The 14,704-nt window shown below is 41.5% G+C and overlaps 1 protein-coding gene across 4 annotated transcripts in view; it reads left to right on the top strand.

The window, feature by feature from the left end:
- The window catches only part of lyst (lysosomal trafficking regulator), a 97,698-nt gene that overhangs the window by 30,092 nt on the left and 52,902 nt on the right, over positions 1 to 14,704 (top strand). For all 4 annotated transcript variants that reach the window (XM_054749814.2, XM_054749812.2, XM_054749811.2 and 1 more), the window contains exons 3-4: positions 10,626 to 10,824; positions 14,150 to 14,240. In XM_054749814.2, coding sequence (XP_054605789.2) covers positions 10,626 to 10,824; positions 14,150 to 14,240 — 290 coding nt within the window. The remainder of the gene's footprint in view (positions 1 to 10,625; positions 10,825 to 14,149; positions 14,241 to 14,704) is intronic.

The raw sequence follows: 14,704 nt of genomic DNA, 5'->3' as shown, positions 1-14,704 counted from the left end.
GTCATTTATAGTAAATTATGTAAGTTTAATTAACCCATTTTTCTTGCATTCTTTAATGAAAAAAGTAACTAAGTAGTTATTTTTCTTGGTAATCAGTTACTTTTATAATCTCGTAACTCAGTTAGTAACTGAGTTACTTTTTTGACAAAGTCATAAGTAACTATAACTAATTACTTTTTAAAAGTAACTTTCCCAACACTGCTTGTCCAATACAGTCCCCACAGTGAAGCATGGCGGTGGCAGCATCATGCTGTTGGGGTGTTTTTCAACTGCAGGGACAGGACGACTGGTTACAATTGAGGGAATGATGAATGCGGCCAAGTTCAGGGATATCCTGGACAAGAACCTTCTCCACCTACTCAGGACCTCAGACTGGGTAAAAAGTTTACCTTCCAACATGACAATGACTCTAAGCACACAGCTAAATTAATGGAGTGACTTCACAGCAACTCTGTGACTGTTCTTGAAAGGCCCAGCCAGAGCCCTGACTTAAACCCAATTGAGCATGTCTGGAGAGACCTAAAAATGGCTGTCCACCAACGTTCACTATCCAACCTGACAGAACTGGAGAGGATCTGCTTAAAGGAATGGTAGAGGATCCCCAAATCCAGATGTAATGGGCCATTCCCATCTGTACCGGGTCGGCCCGGGCCGGGTAGCGTAGGTTGTTTACATATCTGGGTGGCCTGGTATTTTTCCGGGCCAACCAAGGCTCATTCTCAGCCCTCTTCTCGAGGGGGTCTGCTTCAGGCCGACCAGGGCCAACACACCCACTGCTGACAGCAAATTCACACCTTCCATTAGAGCAAGCCTCTGATTGGTGGGTAGAATCAGCCCACATGGGCTTAAGACAAGGATGTGTGGAATCAACCGGGCCAGGCTGGGGCCGACTGGGGCTACCCGGCCCGGGCCGACCCGGTACAGATGGGAATGGCCCATAAGAAACTTGTTGCATCTTTACCAAGAAGACTCGTGGCTGTATTAGCTCAAAAGGTGCTTCTACGAAATACTGAGCTAATGGTTTGAATACTTAGGACGATGTGATATTTCAGTTTTTCTTTTTTAATAACTCTGAATTAGGGATGGGTAGTAAATCGAATTTTTATCTTTATCGAAATTTCTGACTCTTATCGTGATAATTTTTCCCATGTCAATACATCTGATAACAAAAAAACAAAAAGATGTGTGTAGCTTGGCAGTATTCATGTCCCTTTAAGAAGCTGTACCACCTTGAGTCACATAAAAATGTGACTCAACGAGATACATGTGACAGCCCCATCTAGTGGACAACTTTTGTTTCTGCGCATACATGTAGTTATCGTCCATTCATCGTTATCAAGGTGAAATCCTCAATATATTGTGATATTAATTTTAGGCCATATCGCCCAACCCTACTCATTTTTAAAAATAGTTTTGTCAACATGAGATGCTGTGTGTACATTCAGTAAAAAAATATTTTAATTGATTTTAGCAAATGGCTGCAATATAACAGAGTGAAAAATTGACGGGGGTCTGAAACCTTTCCGTACCTGCTGTGTGTGTGTGTGTGTGTGTGTGTGTGTGTGTGTGTGTGTGTGTGTGTATACACCCTTGCATATTTTGAAATATGATTGGTTACTCAGTCTGAATTTAACATGCAGAGTTAATGGAAAGTAGTTTTCAACCCCTATTTCCTGCATTAGCCGCAGATAGAAAATAGACAGGGAAATGCTCCGATTAGAAAAGCCAGTTATTTGTTCATCACATTGTCAAATTAGCATTCATGGACTCACCCATCTTGGCTTGCCACTAGGAACGCTGTTGTTGATTTATCATCCAGGAGAGAGCAAAGCCTGTCTCGGCTTGTAGAAGCTGACCATTAGCTTTGGCAACTCAACAACATGGCAGAACTCTTTCAGGCAAAATAAATGAACGATAAAAGCTGACATGGCTTATGTTATTTACTAGTTCAGTTGACCTGTTTTTCCTAATTTCCTCTGTAAACTTGACTCTTATCATCAATCCTCTTATCCTCCTTCTGACCTATTCAGTTTCAGTAATCCTGGTAACTCAATTCTCATCTATCAAGCGTTCATCTGCTCCTTAATGCTTTATTTTTTGTTGCTGCTGGGAGGTATGCGAGTACCAGATCTTACTCTAGTGTGTATATCTTCTAAAAGAATAAAATCTTTAAATATTAGCCTGCTGTTTTTGGATACCTTTCAACCTCAGGTCTAATATTAGAGCTGCTATTAATAAATTATAAGTAGTTAGTGTGAAAACAAGGAATAATGACCATAGATTTTTGGGAATATTGGTGGGAATAAATAATTAGTCTTCCGCGACTACTCATGAATAATTTCTGAAGATGGATGAACCAGAAAGGTTGTCCCTTATTCAAAGATATATCACTCCTGCCTTTTCTACCTCTTTTGCATTGAAGGAAATCTGTCGCCATAGTGAATACAAAAGCAGCGACTTATCGATGATGGTTACTGACAGAGGTCCCACACGGGGCACTGGATTCTTGTCAGTACTACCCAAGACCAGTCCCCTCGCCATGTGACATCACATGCTTTCATGTGATACGCTGATCTGCAGTGAATCTGGAAAGCTTCCATTTGAAATTCCAATTTAATGGAATTTGTGCTGTGGAACAGAGAAATCAGTCAGCAGTCATGTGAGGAGGAACCAAGATCCAGCTAGTAGAGCTGGAGTCGTCTGGAGCATGCACAAGATGTCTGGCAGCAAACGGCTTGGCTCTGTAACATTTGGTAAGATCATACGGACCACAACTGTGCATGTAGACTTGCATTAATTCAGCCTTCATTGCATAATTGTATTTATTTTATGGATGTGGAACAGAGTATTGAAACAGATTGTGAATATTAATTTAACACTACTTGGTATCTGGTCGGTGCTGAGTTAACCATCACAATAATTCTTTTTTGTCATTTATGGGAAATGCATGTCAGGTGTGTGACTTTCAGAGTGGTGAGGGGGTAGTTCACACTGAAGAGCACGTGGTTGTTGCAGCTAATAGTGCTGAGGCTTGGAGTCGCTCTAAAGTCACGCTCCAGGTTAAACAGGAAGTCCAACTTATTTATTTTCTTATAACATGGATTCCATTTATAAGTTTGGAGAATAATACTCAATATTTCTTGTTTTCACTGTTGAATTGGGTATTGTTTGGTTTATTTCCCACATCTAATCTAATTGTTTTATTATAGTTTTTTTTAGAGAGTTGGCTTTAGGGGTGTGTGGTTAGGGGCCAAAATTATATCATGACGTGTCAGGGAAATTTGTAGTAGCAATATATGTTACTATGTCGCCCACAAGTGCTTGCATCAGTGCAGAGAGTTCATCTGGAGGAGAAAGTAGCTTCAGATGAAACGATTCGGAGTCTCGCCTAGAATTGGCTAACAGCAACGTGGCTCTACCACTGGCTTTGTTCGCTCTGCAATGCTGATGTTTTATCTTCATAAATAACACATGCCTGGAGGAGTTCTGCTGTGTGGTGGAGTTGCTAATGCTAATGGTTAGCTTCTACTAGCTGAGACATTCTTCTGTTTCCTGGATGCTCAACCAACAATAGCCATCCCCGTCATGAGTCAAGATGGGTGAGTCCATGAACATTAAAGGACAGTGTGACTAGGCTTGGGCGGTATCCAAAGTTTAATACCGTCCAACATCCTCCACATTTTACCAAGGCATACAGTATTACTGGGAGCAGTGTTGGGAACGTTACTTTAAAAAAGTAATTAGTTAAAGTTACTGATTACTTTGTCAAAAAAGTAACTCAGTTACTAACTGTTACAAAATTATAAAAGTAACTAATTACCAAGAAAAATAACTACTTAGTTACTTTTTTCATTAAAGCATGCAAGAATTACTACAATAGTGAAAAATAAATGACTAATGACTGGAACATAATAAAATGTATGTCCAAATGTTTTTATAAACCTGAATAATTTAAATAAATAAGCACTTAACAGGAGGAACTACTAACAGGAGCATTACACTTATCTAGACTATTAAAAGGTCACTGTGTGACTATTAAAAGGTCACTGTGTGATATTTAACAAGACCCCAATCAGCTAACATTTAAAATTGGAAATAGAAACACCTGTAAAGGTTCCTGAGCCTTTAAATGGTCTCTCAGTCTAGTTAAATTACAGAAATAAATGTAATTTTGTACAATATTTTAATTTTTCCAGCTTCACATAATTGTGTGTTTTAGCAGCATTTCTGTTGCAGGTAATCTAGTAACGGTTAAATAAATAAATAAAATCCTTTAAACTGACACTAGAAGAGGCACAAGCCTGATGGAGGGCTTACATTTACTAACGTGGGTCAGACCCAACCACAGAAGAGCTGAAGCTGGGTGGTGAACACACACAGGTAGTTCTGATAACACCTGAGCTCCATGACGTCTGAGACTGATGCATCAGTGTTACAGCGGGACTAAAGACATGATCAGAAACAGGTTACAGCTGGATGATCTAGGAAGGTAGAAGATCAGGACGTCTGAGCGGTGAACAGGTGAGCGGACCTTCGGGACGTCCCGCTGTCACGCTAAGAAGGGCACAAGCTGCAGATCCACACCTGCAGCCGTAGATATTCATCACGTCTTCCTCGTTCTTCACGGGCCGTGATGCGCTTGGATGAAAACATCTGCCTCTTTATCCTGATCAGCTGATGACAGCTTCAACACACCGCGCTGCTTAACGCACGCATGTCCTTATCAGTAACAGAAACAACGTTTTGTTAAAAGAAGATGGTAATTAATTAGTTTGCTCGTTACAGAAAGAAATTTTTTTGTTTAGTAACGAGGTTGTTTTAAACGGCGTTATTCCCATCACTGCTCTGTTGGGTCTACAGCATGCGGTGACAGTGACAACACTGAGGGTCTCCGCCCACCCGGCCAATCATCATCGTGTTTGTAAGTGTGTCACCGACACCTCTCTCTCCCTGGCTGCAGCTGAAGTGTGGTGGTCAGAAAGCCTCACACAGCTGCTCAGCGTTCGACAAGCACATAGTAACGCACAACCTTCCGTCCCCAGTAACGGTAACGGCGTTGCAACAGTGGGAAAAGTAATTAATTAGATTATTCCGTTACCTAAAAAAGAACGCCGTTAGTAATGCCGCTATTTAAACGGCGTTACTCCCAACACTGACTGGAAGTAATTTAAATATGACGTAAGCCTCAAGTGGAATTACCAAACTATTGGCTTAGACCTTCACTGTTCAGAAACTAAATAACAAGCCCTATTACTAAAATAATAACAAAGCACACATAATATTAACAATAATTAAAAAAAACTGCTTTTAAAACAATTTTTTGCCGGAAAAACCAGCCAACCTAGGCTTCAACATAGGACGTTGCTTTGCGTCAGTGCTGAAAACCTGCTTCGATGAGCTTGTGGCACAGACACACGGGTACTGTCGCGACATCTGGGGAAGACTGGCTGCATATTTCCACCAGAAAAATGTTTTCCTTTCTTTTAAGAACAAGCTCCAAACAGAAAGCTGCTATTTCAGCTCCAGCTTGCTCCTCTGCGGTGCCGACAGGGCCTGCGTCATTCGTTGTCGTCTTTTGTTTGCACAAATTACTTCTTCGGTGTTTACCAGCTCTCTATTATTTGCTTCAAACTCGAAAAACTCCCAAAATGCAGATGTTGTATTCTTTTTAGGCGCCAAGTCAGTTGGTACACGAGCAGCCATTTTTCTACTCGTCTCTCTGTGCTGTCACGTGATGACATCATGTTCAGAAACTTTATGGAATGTCTCCCAAGGTTGGAAAAATATTTTAAACTATTTAAAGAGCACGTCACCCCCTACCAGAGTCTTAATCCACTCCCCACTTTCTGTTTGAAAAATACAACAAAGCCTTGCAGAGCAAGAGGGCGTGGCTTCTAACAGATACACACACACACACACAGGCTCACAACAACACTGACATCATAATGTACCAGTTAACGTCATAGGGTACCTTCTTAGCCAATAGCGATGGCTTTAATTGAAAATGCAGAGCAGAGTTTTTACCTGAAGACGGTGCAACACTGACAGTTTTAGGCAGAAGTTTAAATTTTTTACTAAGATTCACTAAAGTGCCAAATTATTGACTACACTTGTCTACAGCACGATTATAATAATAATAATAATGCATAGAACTTATATAGTGCTTTTCTAGACACCCAAAGACGCTTTCACACACTCTCACATTCACACACTGCTAGTGATGGTAAGCTACTTGTAGCCACAGCCGCCCTGGGGAGGTCTGACAGAGGCGAGGCTGCCATTTGGCACCGTCGGCCCCTCTGACCACCACTAACACAGGCAAGTTGGGTGAAGTGTCTTGCCCAAGGACACAACAGCAGGATACCCCTGGAGGGAGCTGGAATCGAACCCATGACCCTCCGATCATGAGGCAACCCGCTCTACCACCTGAGCTACTGCTGCCCCACATTTATATAATTTATCAGCAAAATAAAGTTGATTTGGGGGTGACTTGCTCTGTAAAACTGAAAATTCTACATTCATACATTTTATATATTAAATTATTTTTAGTTATCTTTTAAATGTATTTGGTTTTTTTATTATTATTATTATTATTTTAATCCTTGTCTGTTTGCGGTATTACCGTAATGCAGCCAGAGCCTATGTGTGACATCTTGCAGGATTTTCAAATCTGAAAGTTTTTCTATCTATTTTCTATCAGAAGCTAATGCAGGAGATAGGTGTAGGTGACTATTTTCATGTTCAGAGTGACCGATTATGATCAGAAAAACTATATATATATATATATATATATATATATATATATATATATATATATATATATATATATATATATATATTCTGTGTTCCACACCATTAAAGTGACAATGTGTAGTTTTTTTTATAGTTAAAGGCCCCGTGTGTGAAATTCACAGAAATCATAGTAAAAAGATCCGACTCTTTAGCACCACGCAGTTTAGAGTCGGTATTGCAGCTATTGGAGCCCCCGAGGATCAAAAAGGGTTTTTTTAATCATTATTTAAAACTTTATTAACAAATATAACAAATACAATACAAAATCGTGTTGCTGTAAACGGCAGCATGTCATCATCTAATTCCAGCCTTCAAGTCAGCGAACAGGTTAGTTGTTTTCATCTAACTTATTTTATTAATTTAATCTAAATAGGTTTTGAATAAGAAAAACTTTTTTATGTCAGTTATGTTTGCTAATAGCAAACGGCAGCTAGTTAGTGATGACTTCTGACTACAAAAAATGACAATATTTTGTTCATTTTATTTGAGAAATGTTATATTTCTATTTGCCATTTTGGAAATATACAAGGTAGTGTAGTCTGTAATTGTTTTCTCTCCGTAAACAGAGTCAGATATCATCCGATGGTTCATCAGTGAAGACAGACAGAGGACGAGGGAGAGGAAGAGGGTGAGGAAGAGGGAGAGGAAGAGGGAGAGGACAGACGTGTGCCAGCGCACAGAGAGGCAGAGGTGTTAGACATGCGACAGAAGCAGGGCAAGCATCCCAAGATGAAGGAGCCGAATTTGCTCAAACCAGCCGCAACGTTCCACGCACAAGAGGAAGAGGCAGAGCTGCAATAAAGTCTAGAAGATCGGCGCTTTCAAGCGCTTTCAAACTATCCCGTTTCTCAAGTTTGCTTGTAGAATACAGGTGCTGGCCAGTAAATTAGAATATCATCAAAAGGTTGAAAATATTTCAGTAATTCCATTCAAAACGTGAAACTTGTACATTATATTCATGCAATGCACACAGACCAATGTATTTCCAATGTTCATTACATTTAAATTTGATATTCATAAGTGACAACTAATGAAAACTCCAAATTTGGTATCTCAAAAAATTAGAATATTCTGAAAAGGCTGAATATAGAAGACACCTGCTGCCACTCTAATCAGCTGATTTACTCAAAACACCTGCAAAGGCCTTTAAAAGGTCCCTCAGTCTTGTTTTGAAGGCACCACAATCATGGGGAAGACTTCTGACTTAACAGCTGTCCAAAAGACAATCATTGACACCTTGCACAAGGAGGGCAAGACACAAAAGGTGATTGCTAAAGAAGCTGGCTGTTCGCAGAGCTCTGTGTCCAAGCACATTAACAGACAGGCGAAGGGACGGAAAAAATGTGGTAGAAAAAAGTGTACAAGCTCTAGGGATAACCGCACCCTGCAGAGAATTGTGACGACAAACCCATTCAAAAATGTGGGGGAGATCCACAAAGAGTGGACTGCAGCTGGAGTCAGCGCTTCAAGAACCACCACGAGGAGACTCATGAAAGACATGGGATTCAGGTGTCGCATTCCGTGTGTCAAGCCACTCTTGAACAAGAAACAGCGCAAGAAGCGTCTCGCCTGGGCCAAGGACAAAAAGGACTGGACTGATGCTGAGTGGTCCAAAGTTATGTTTTCTGATGAAAGCAAGTTCTGCATTTCCTTTGGAAATCAAGGACCCAGAGTCTGGAGGAAGAGCGGAGAAGCACAGAATCCACGTTGCATGAGGTCCAGTGTAAAGTTTCCACCGTCAGTGATGGTGTGGGGTGCCATGTCATCTGCCGGTGTTGGCCCACTCTGTTTCCTGAGGTCCAGGGTCAATGCAGCCGTCTACCAGGAAGTTTTAGAGCACTTCATGCTTCCTGCTGCTGACCAACTTTATGGGGATGCAGACTTCACCTTTCAACAGGACTTGGCACCTGCACACAGTGCCAAAACCACCAGCACCTGGTTCAAGGACCATGGTATCCCTGTCCTTGATTGGCCAGCAAACTCGCCTGACCTTAACCCCATAGAAAATCTATGGGGTATTGTGAAGCGGAGGATGCAATACGCTAGACCCAACAATGCAGAGGAGCTGAAGACGACTATCAGAGCAACCTGGGCTCTCATAACACCTGAGCAGTGCCACAGACTGATCGAGTCCATGCCACGCCGCATTACTGCAGTTATTGAGGCAAAAGGAGCCCCGACTAAGTATTGAGTGCTATACATGCACATTCTTTTCATGTTCATTCTTTTCAGTTGGCCAACATTAGAGAAACAAACATTTTTTCATTGGCCTTTAGAATATTCTAATTTTCTGAGATACCAGATTTGATGTTTTCATTGGTTGTCACCTATAAATATCAAAATTAAACGTAATAAACATCGGAAATACATTGGTCTGTGTGCATTGCATGAATATAATGTACAAGTTTCACGTTTTGAATGGAATTACTGAAATATTTTCAACCTTTTGATGATATTCTAATTTACTGGCCAGCACCTGTATGTGTGATCCTCCATCGCTAGAAGTACGGTGTGGCTAGTTTCTTCTTCTTCTTAGTTACTTTGTCAGACTGCATGCTTACAAGGCGCACTTCTGCCCCCTGCTGTTTCTTTGAGGTTACATCATTTAAAAATGCAAACATCAAATGCGAAGCTTAATATGTTGTATGTCCCTAAAAGGTCACTGTATTTTAAGATGGCGCATGCCATATGGAGCACCGGTCTGCTTCTTTTGTCTAAAATATTAAAATATAAAGCTAATAATAATGCTTAGAATAAATGCTTGTTTGAATTATCATTAAAAAAAAACAAATTTGAGAATGTGATACAAGAAATTTGATAACTTATAAGATGAAATATCACACATTGGGCCTTTAATCTCTGGAAATATCCATCAAAATGTTGTTGAAATTAATTAAATGATGACCAGTTGTTGAAAAATATTGGTGGCGCTGTGACATTTAACCATTAAAATCTGGTCTAAAACACATGGGAGCGGGTCTAAGTCTCTGGACGACGCCATATTAGATAGAATGGTAAATGGTCTGTATTTGATATAGCGCCTTCTAGAGTCCTGGAACCCCCCAAGGCGCTTTACAACACAATCAGTCATTCACCCATTCACACACACATTCACACACTGGTGGGGATGAGCTACGATGTAGCCACAGCTGCCCTGGGGCGCACTGACAGAGGCGAGGCTGCCGAACACTGGCGCCACCGGTCCCTCCGACCACCACCAGCAGGCAACGTGGGTTAAGGGTCTTGCCCAAGGACACAACGACAGCAACAGACTGAGTGGTGCTCGAACCTGCAACCTTCCGATTACGGGGGCGAGAACTTAACTCTTGTGCCACCGTCGCCCCGAAACCATGTTTCCTTCTGCGGGAGCCCTTGAGGACAAAACACATTTACTGATCTGTAACAAATGGTTACAAAATGTTCACCATTAATAAACATTGTTGTTACACATTTACCTCTTCACTCATAACCAGTGATGAAATGTGCTTTTTCATTATGCTGACGTTTGCACTCCCCAGGCTTTTTTGACCGTTGCTTGCTTGCAACGATTTAGGTATCTACTGCCCCCATCACCAGGAAAGATGCACACTGTCACTTTAAACACCACCGCAAGATGTTTGCGAGTTTACCCTTTGGAGTGAATGGAAGTGTGTGTGATTCTGAAGGAATAATTAAATAAGAGCTTGCTTGCACACTGGAATCAGACCTAATACTTTAATAGTATATTTTTTATCAATCACATAGATTTTGGGGGTCGTCTGGAGTTGAAATCAAAGATTGAAAAGTCACCGTGCTCTTTGTAACCCTGTGGTGATTTCTGTTTTTTGCTGCAGCTCAGACATGAGTGGGGCCAGTAACACGCTGGCACGGGAGTTCCTCACTGATGTGCACCAACTATGCAGCGCGGTGGCCCAGAGAGCCGAGGCCCGGGAAGAAGATGAGGAGGAGAGTCACATGGTGGCGCTGGGCGAGTACCTGGTCAGGGGGCGGGGCTTCTTACTGCTCAGCACTCTGGATGCCATCATTGACCAGGTAAGGAGAGCGAAGTGAATAAAAGTTATCCCACGATGGCAACTCACTTTACAAAATCTAAAACAGTAATACTTTTATGACTAATTTAATTTTATGACTAATTTGCTAATAGTTAATTCTGGTGCTTTCAGTGGAACAGTTCCTTTCTTCTTGCACTTTGAGAATCTATAATGGAGTCTGAAGTATAATCAACTCTTGGAGTTATGGTCCTCCTTGTGCCGGATATGCTGCCGCAGCATAATCAGACATAAAATATTAACCTAATGTTTTTGTAATCATTCGGTACACAGGCATGAATGTATTAGCAGGCTGAACACTAATGAAATCCAAAGTTGTCTAGCAGTGTAATGTATTTACCACGTTCTTAGAGTAGAAAATAGACATTTAATTCTGATTTTCATGACTATTTGTGTTTTCTAAAAATACTCTCTTCAGTATAAACATTGTTCTAAAATATTTATGTATGATAATTGTAAACCCGTGCTCCTGCATCACCTCGTGTTGTTCATGTCTTTCTGCTAGTTTCACACTCAGGCTTTATATTTCTCTTTTAATCGAAGCATTTAGCACACAATTCTAAAGCATTCATGTGCAAATTGTTATCCCAAGCTCAGGCTGTGTACCTACCAGCTGTGTCCTGCATGGAGTCAACCCCTATAGTGGCAATCAATATAACTTTATTTAAAGAGCAAGTCACCCCCAAATCAACATTTTTTTGATAAACTATATACAGTGGGGCAAAAAAGTATTTAGTCAGCCACCGATTGTGCAAGTTCTCCCACTTAAAATGATGACAGAGGTCAGTAATTTTCATCATAGGTACACTTCAACTGTGAGAGACAGAACGTGGAAAAAAAAATCCATGAATTCACATGGCAGGATTTTTAAAGAATTTATTTGTAAATCAGGGTGGAAAATAAGTATTTGGTCAATAACAAAAATTCAACTCAATACTTTGTAACATAACCTTTGTTGGCAATAACAGAGGTCAAACGATTACTATAGGTCTTTACCAGGTTTGCACACACAGTAGCTGGTATTTTGGCCCATTCCTCCATGCAGATCTTCTCGAGAGCGGTGATGTTTTGGGGCTGTCGCCGAGCAACACGGACTTTCAACTCCCTCCACAGATTTTCTATGGGGTTGAGGTCTGGAGACTGGCTAGGCCACTCCAGGACTTTCAAACGCTTCTTACGGAGCCACTCCTTTGTTGCCCGGGCGGTGTGTTTGGGATCATTGTCGTGTTGGAAGACCCAGCCACGTTTCATCTTCAAAGCTCTCACTGATGGAAGGAGGTTTTGGCTCAGAATCTCACGATACATGGCCCCATTCATTCTGTCCTCAACACGGATCAGTCGTCCTGTCCCCTTAGCAGAAAAACAGCCCCAAAGCATGATGTTCCCACCCCCATGCTTCACAGTAGGTATGGTGTTCTTGGGATGCAACTCAGTATTCTTCTTCCTCCAAACACGACGAGTTGAGTTTATACCAAAAAGTTCTACTTTGGTTTCATCTGACCACATGACATTCTCCCAATCCTCTGCTGTATCATCCATGTGCTCTCTGGCAAACTTCAGACGGGCCTGGACATGCACTGGCTTCAGCAGCGGAACACGTCTGGCACTGCAGGATTTGATTCCCTGCCGTTGTAGTGTGTTACTGATGGTGACCTTTGTTACTGTGGTCCCAGCTCTCTGCAGGTCATTCACCAGGTCCCCCCGTGTGGTTCTGTGATTCTTGCTTACCGTTCTCATGATCGTTTTGACCCCACGGGATGAGATCTTGCGTGGAGCCCCAGATCGAGGGAGATTATCAGTGGTCTTGTATGTCTTCCATTTTCTGATAATTGCTCCCTCAGTTGATTTTTCCACACCAAGCTGCTTGCCTATTGTAGATTCACTCTTCCCAGTCTGGTGCAGGTCTACAATTCTTTTCCTGGTGTCCTTCGAAAGCTCTTTGGTCTTGGCCATAGTGGAGTTTGGAGTCTGACTGTTTGAGGCTGTGGACAGGTGTCTTTTATACAGATAATGAGTTCAAACAGGTGCCATTGATACAGGTAACGAGTGGAGGACAGAAAAGCTTCTTAAAGAAGACGTTACAGGTCTGTGAGAGCCAGAGATTTTCCTTGTTTGAAGTGACCAAATACTTATTTTCCACCCTGATTTACAAGTAAGTTCTTTAAAAATCCGGCCATGTGAATTCATGGATTTTTTTTCACATTATGTCTCTCACAGTTGAAGTGTACCTATGATGTAAATTACTGACCTCTGTCATCATTTTAAGTGGGAGAACTTGCACAATCGGTGGCTGACTAAATACTTTTTTGCCCCACTGTAAATGCGTGTCTAATTGTGCTGCAGACACGTGAAGTCAATAGTTTTGCACTTTAGTGCATTTTAGTTCAAATTAAACATTTCTGCCTAAAACTGTCAGTGTTGTGCCGTTGTCGGGTAAAAACTCTGCACTGCAGTTGAATTTAAATCTGCCATCGCTATTGGCTAAGAGGTACCCTAGAATGTTAGCTGGTACCATATGATGTCACAATGTCGTTGTGAGCCTGTGTGTGTGTGTGTGTGTGTGTGTGTGTGTGTGTGTGTGTGTGTGTGTGTGTGTGTGTGTGTGTGTGTGTGTGTGTGTGTGTGTGTGTGTGTGTGTGTGTGTGTGTGTGTGTGTGTGTATTTGTTAGCGGCTCTGCCCTCTCGCTCTGCTAGGCAACAGCATTTGTTGCATTTTTCTAACAGGAAGTGGGAGCGGAGTAATACTCTGGTAAGGGGTGACTTGCTCTTTAAGCAAAAACGCTTAAATCCTGGTTTTAAATCAAGGATCTGGTGTTAGCATTTGACAGAACGTGTATCGGTTTGATACTTTGACTCGTGAAATTTCTGCATGCCATCTTCGCTTCAGGCTCATCTAACGGTTGAGACACATCCAAGTGCTTATATTAGTTGTATGCATAGCAGTTGTTATCCTCATGTTTTGTGTGCGTTTCAGAACGATTAAGGTGGATGTTTTTTAATTAACACATGACAGAGGAATGCTCCGATGCTGTTTGGCCTGTCGTTTAGCTGCTACATTGCTCCTCGTCACGCCTGTGCTGAAAGAGCTGACTGAATGTGCTTCTAGGCAAATAATAGTTTAAGTCTGGAAAAGGCTAGGAACTAAAACAAGAGCTTCAGTAACCGTTTGTGTGGAAATGAAAACTCAAGCGGATGTTTGAACTAAGGGCAGAGAAGGACTGGTGGGAGTGTCTTGGCGTTAGCGTGACCAAAGTGACAAACGAAGGGAGGCTTTCTTGGCAACTCGCTGCGTTCTGCTCTGCGTTCAGGAGCTGACGTGTCGGGAAGAGCTGCTCACGTTGCTGCTGTCGCTGCTCCCACTCGTCTGGAAGATTCCTGTGCAAGAAGACAAAGCTCCAGGTGAGCCTCCGTACATATTTCTCTATCATTTGCTCTTTTTAATGTTGATATTAAACAGACTTAAGTTTTTCTGTTATGAAAGAAAAGTTTTTATTTACTTCCTTTAATAAACATGGTGACTTGGCTTTCCACTACTGTATCTGTAATGTGCTGCAGTAATACGGTTTGTTCTACTTTGATGTTTCACGTTCATATCATTCTTTACAAGTTGTATGTGAAGTATTTGTGAAAACGCTGGATTGTTTGCACACTGGGTTTAACTGAAAGGCAACAAGGCATGCTCATCAAATAGCATTAATTACATTTAATGGCCTAAGTGCTGCATCCTAGCACATTGAATTTCCTCTGTATGAAATGTGCTATATAAATAAAGCTGCTTTGCCTTGCTTATGCCCACTTTTTGTAAATGTGTACGTTTTAACCACTTAGGAGAGTTTTGAATGTCACATGCAGCAGCAGACGCT

This window comes from Nothobranchius furzeri, chromosome 12 (genome assembly GCF_043380555.1).
Source record: "Nothobranchius furzeri strain GRZ-AD chromosome 12, NfurGRZ-RIMD1, whole genome shotgun sequence".
NCBI lineage: Eukaryota > Metazoa > Chordata > Actinopteri > Cyprinodontiformes > Nothobranchiidae > Nothobranchius > Nothobranchius furzeri.
The sequence above is the reverse complement of the archived record's forward strand: the minus strand, read 5'-3'. Positions and strand labels throughout refer to the sequence as shown.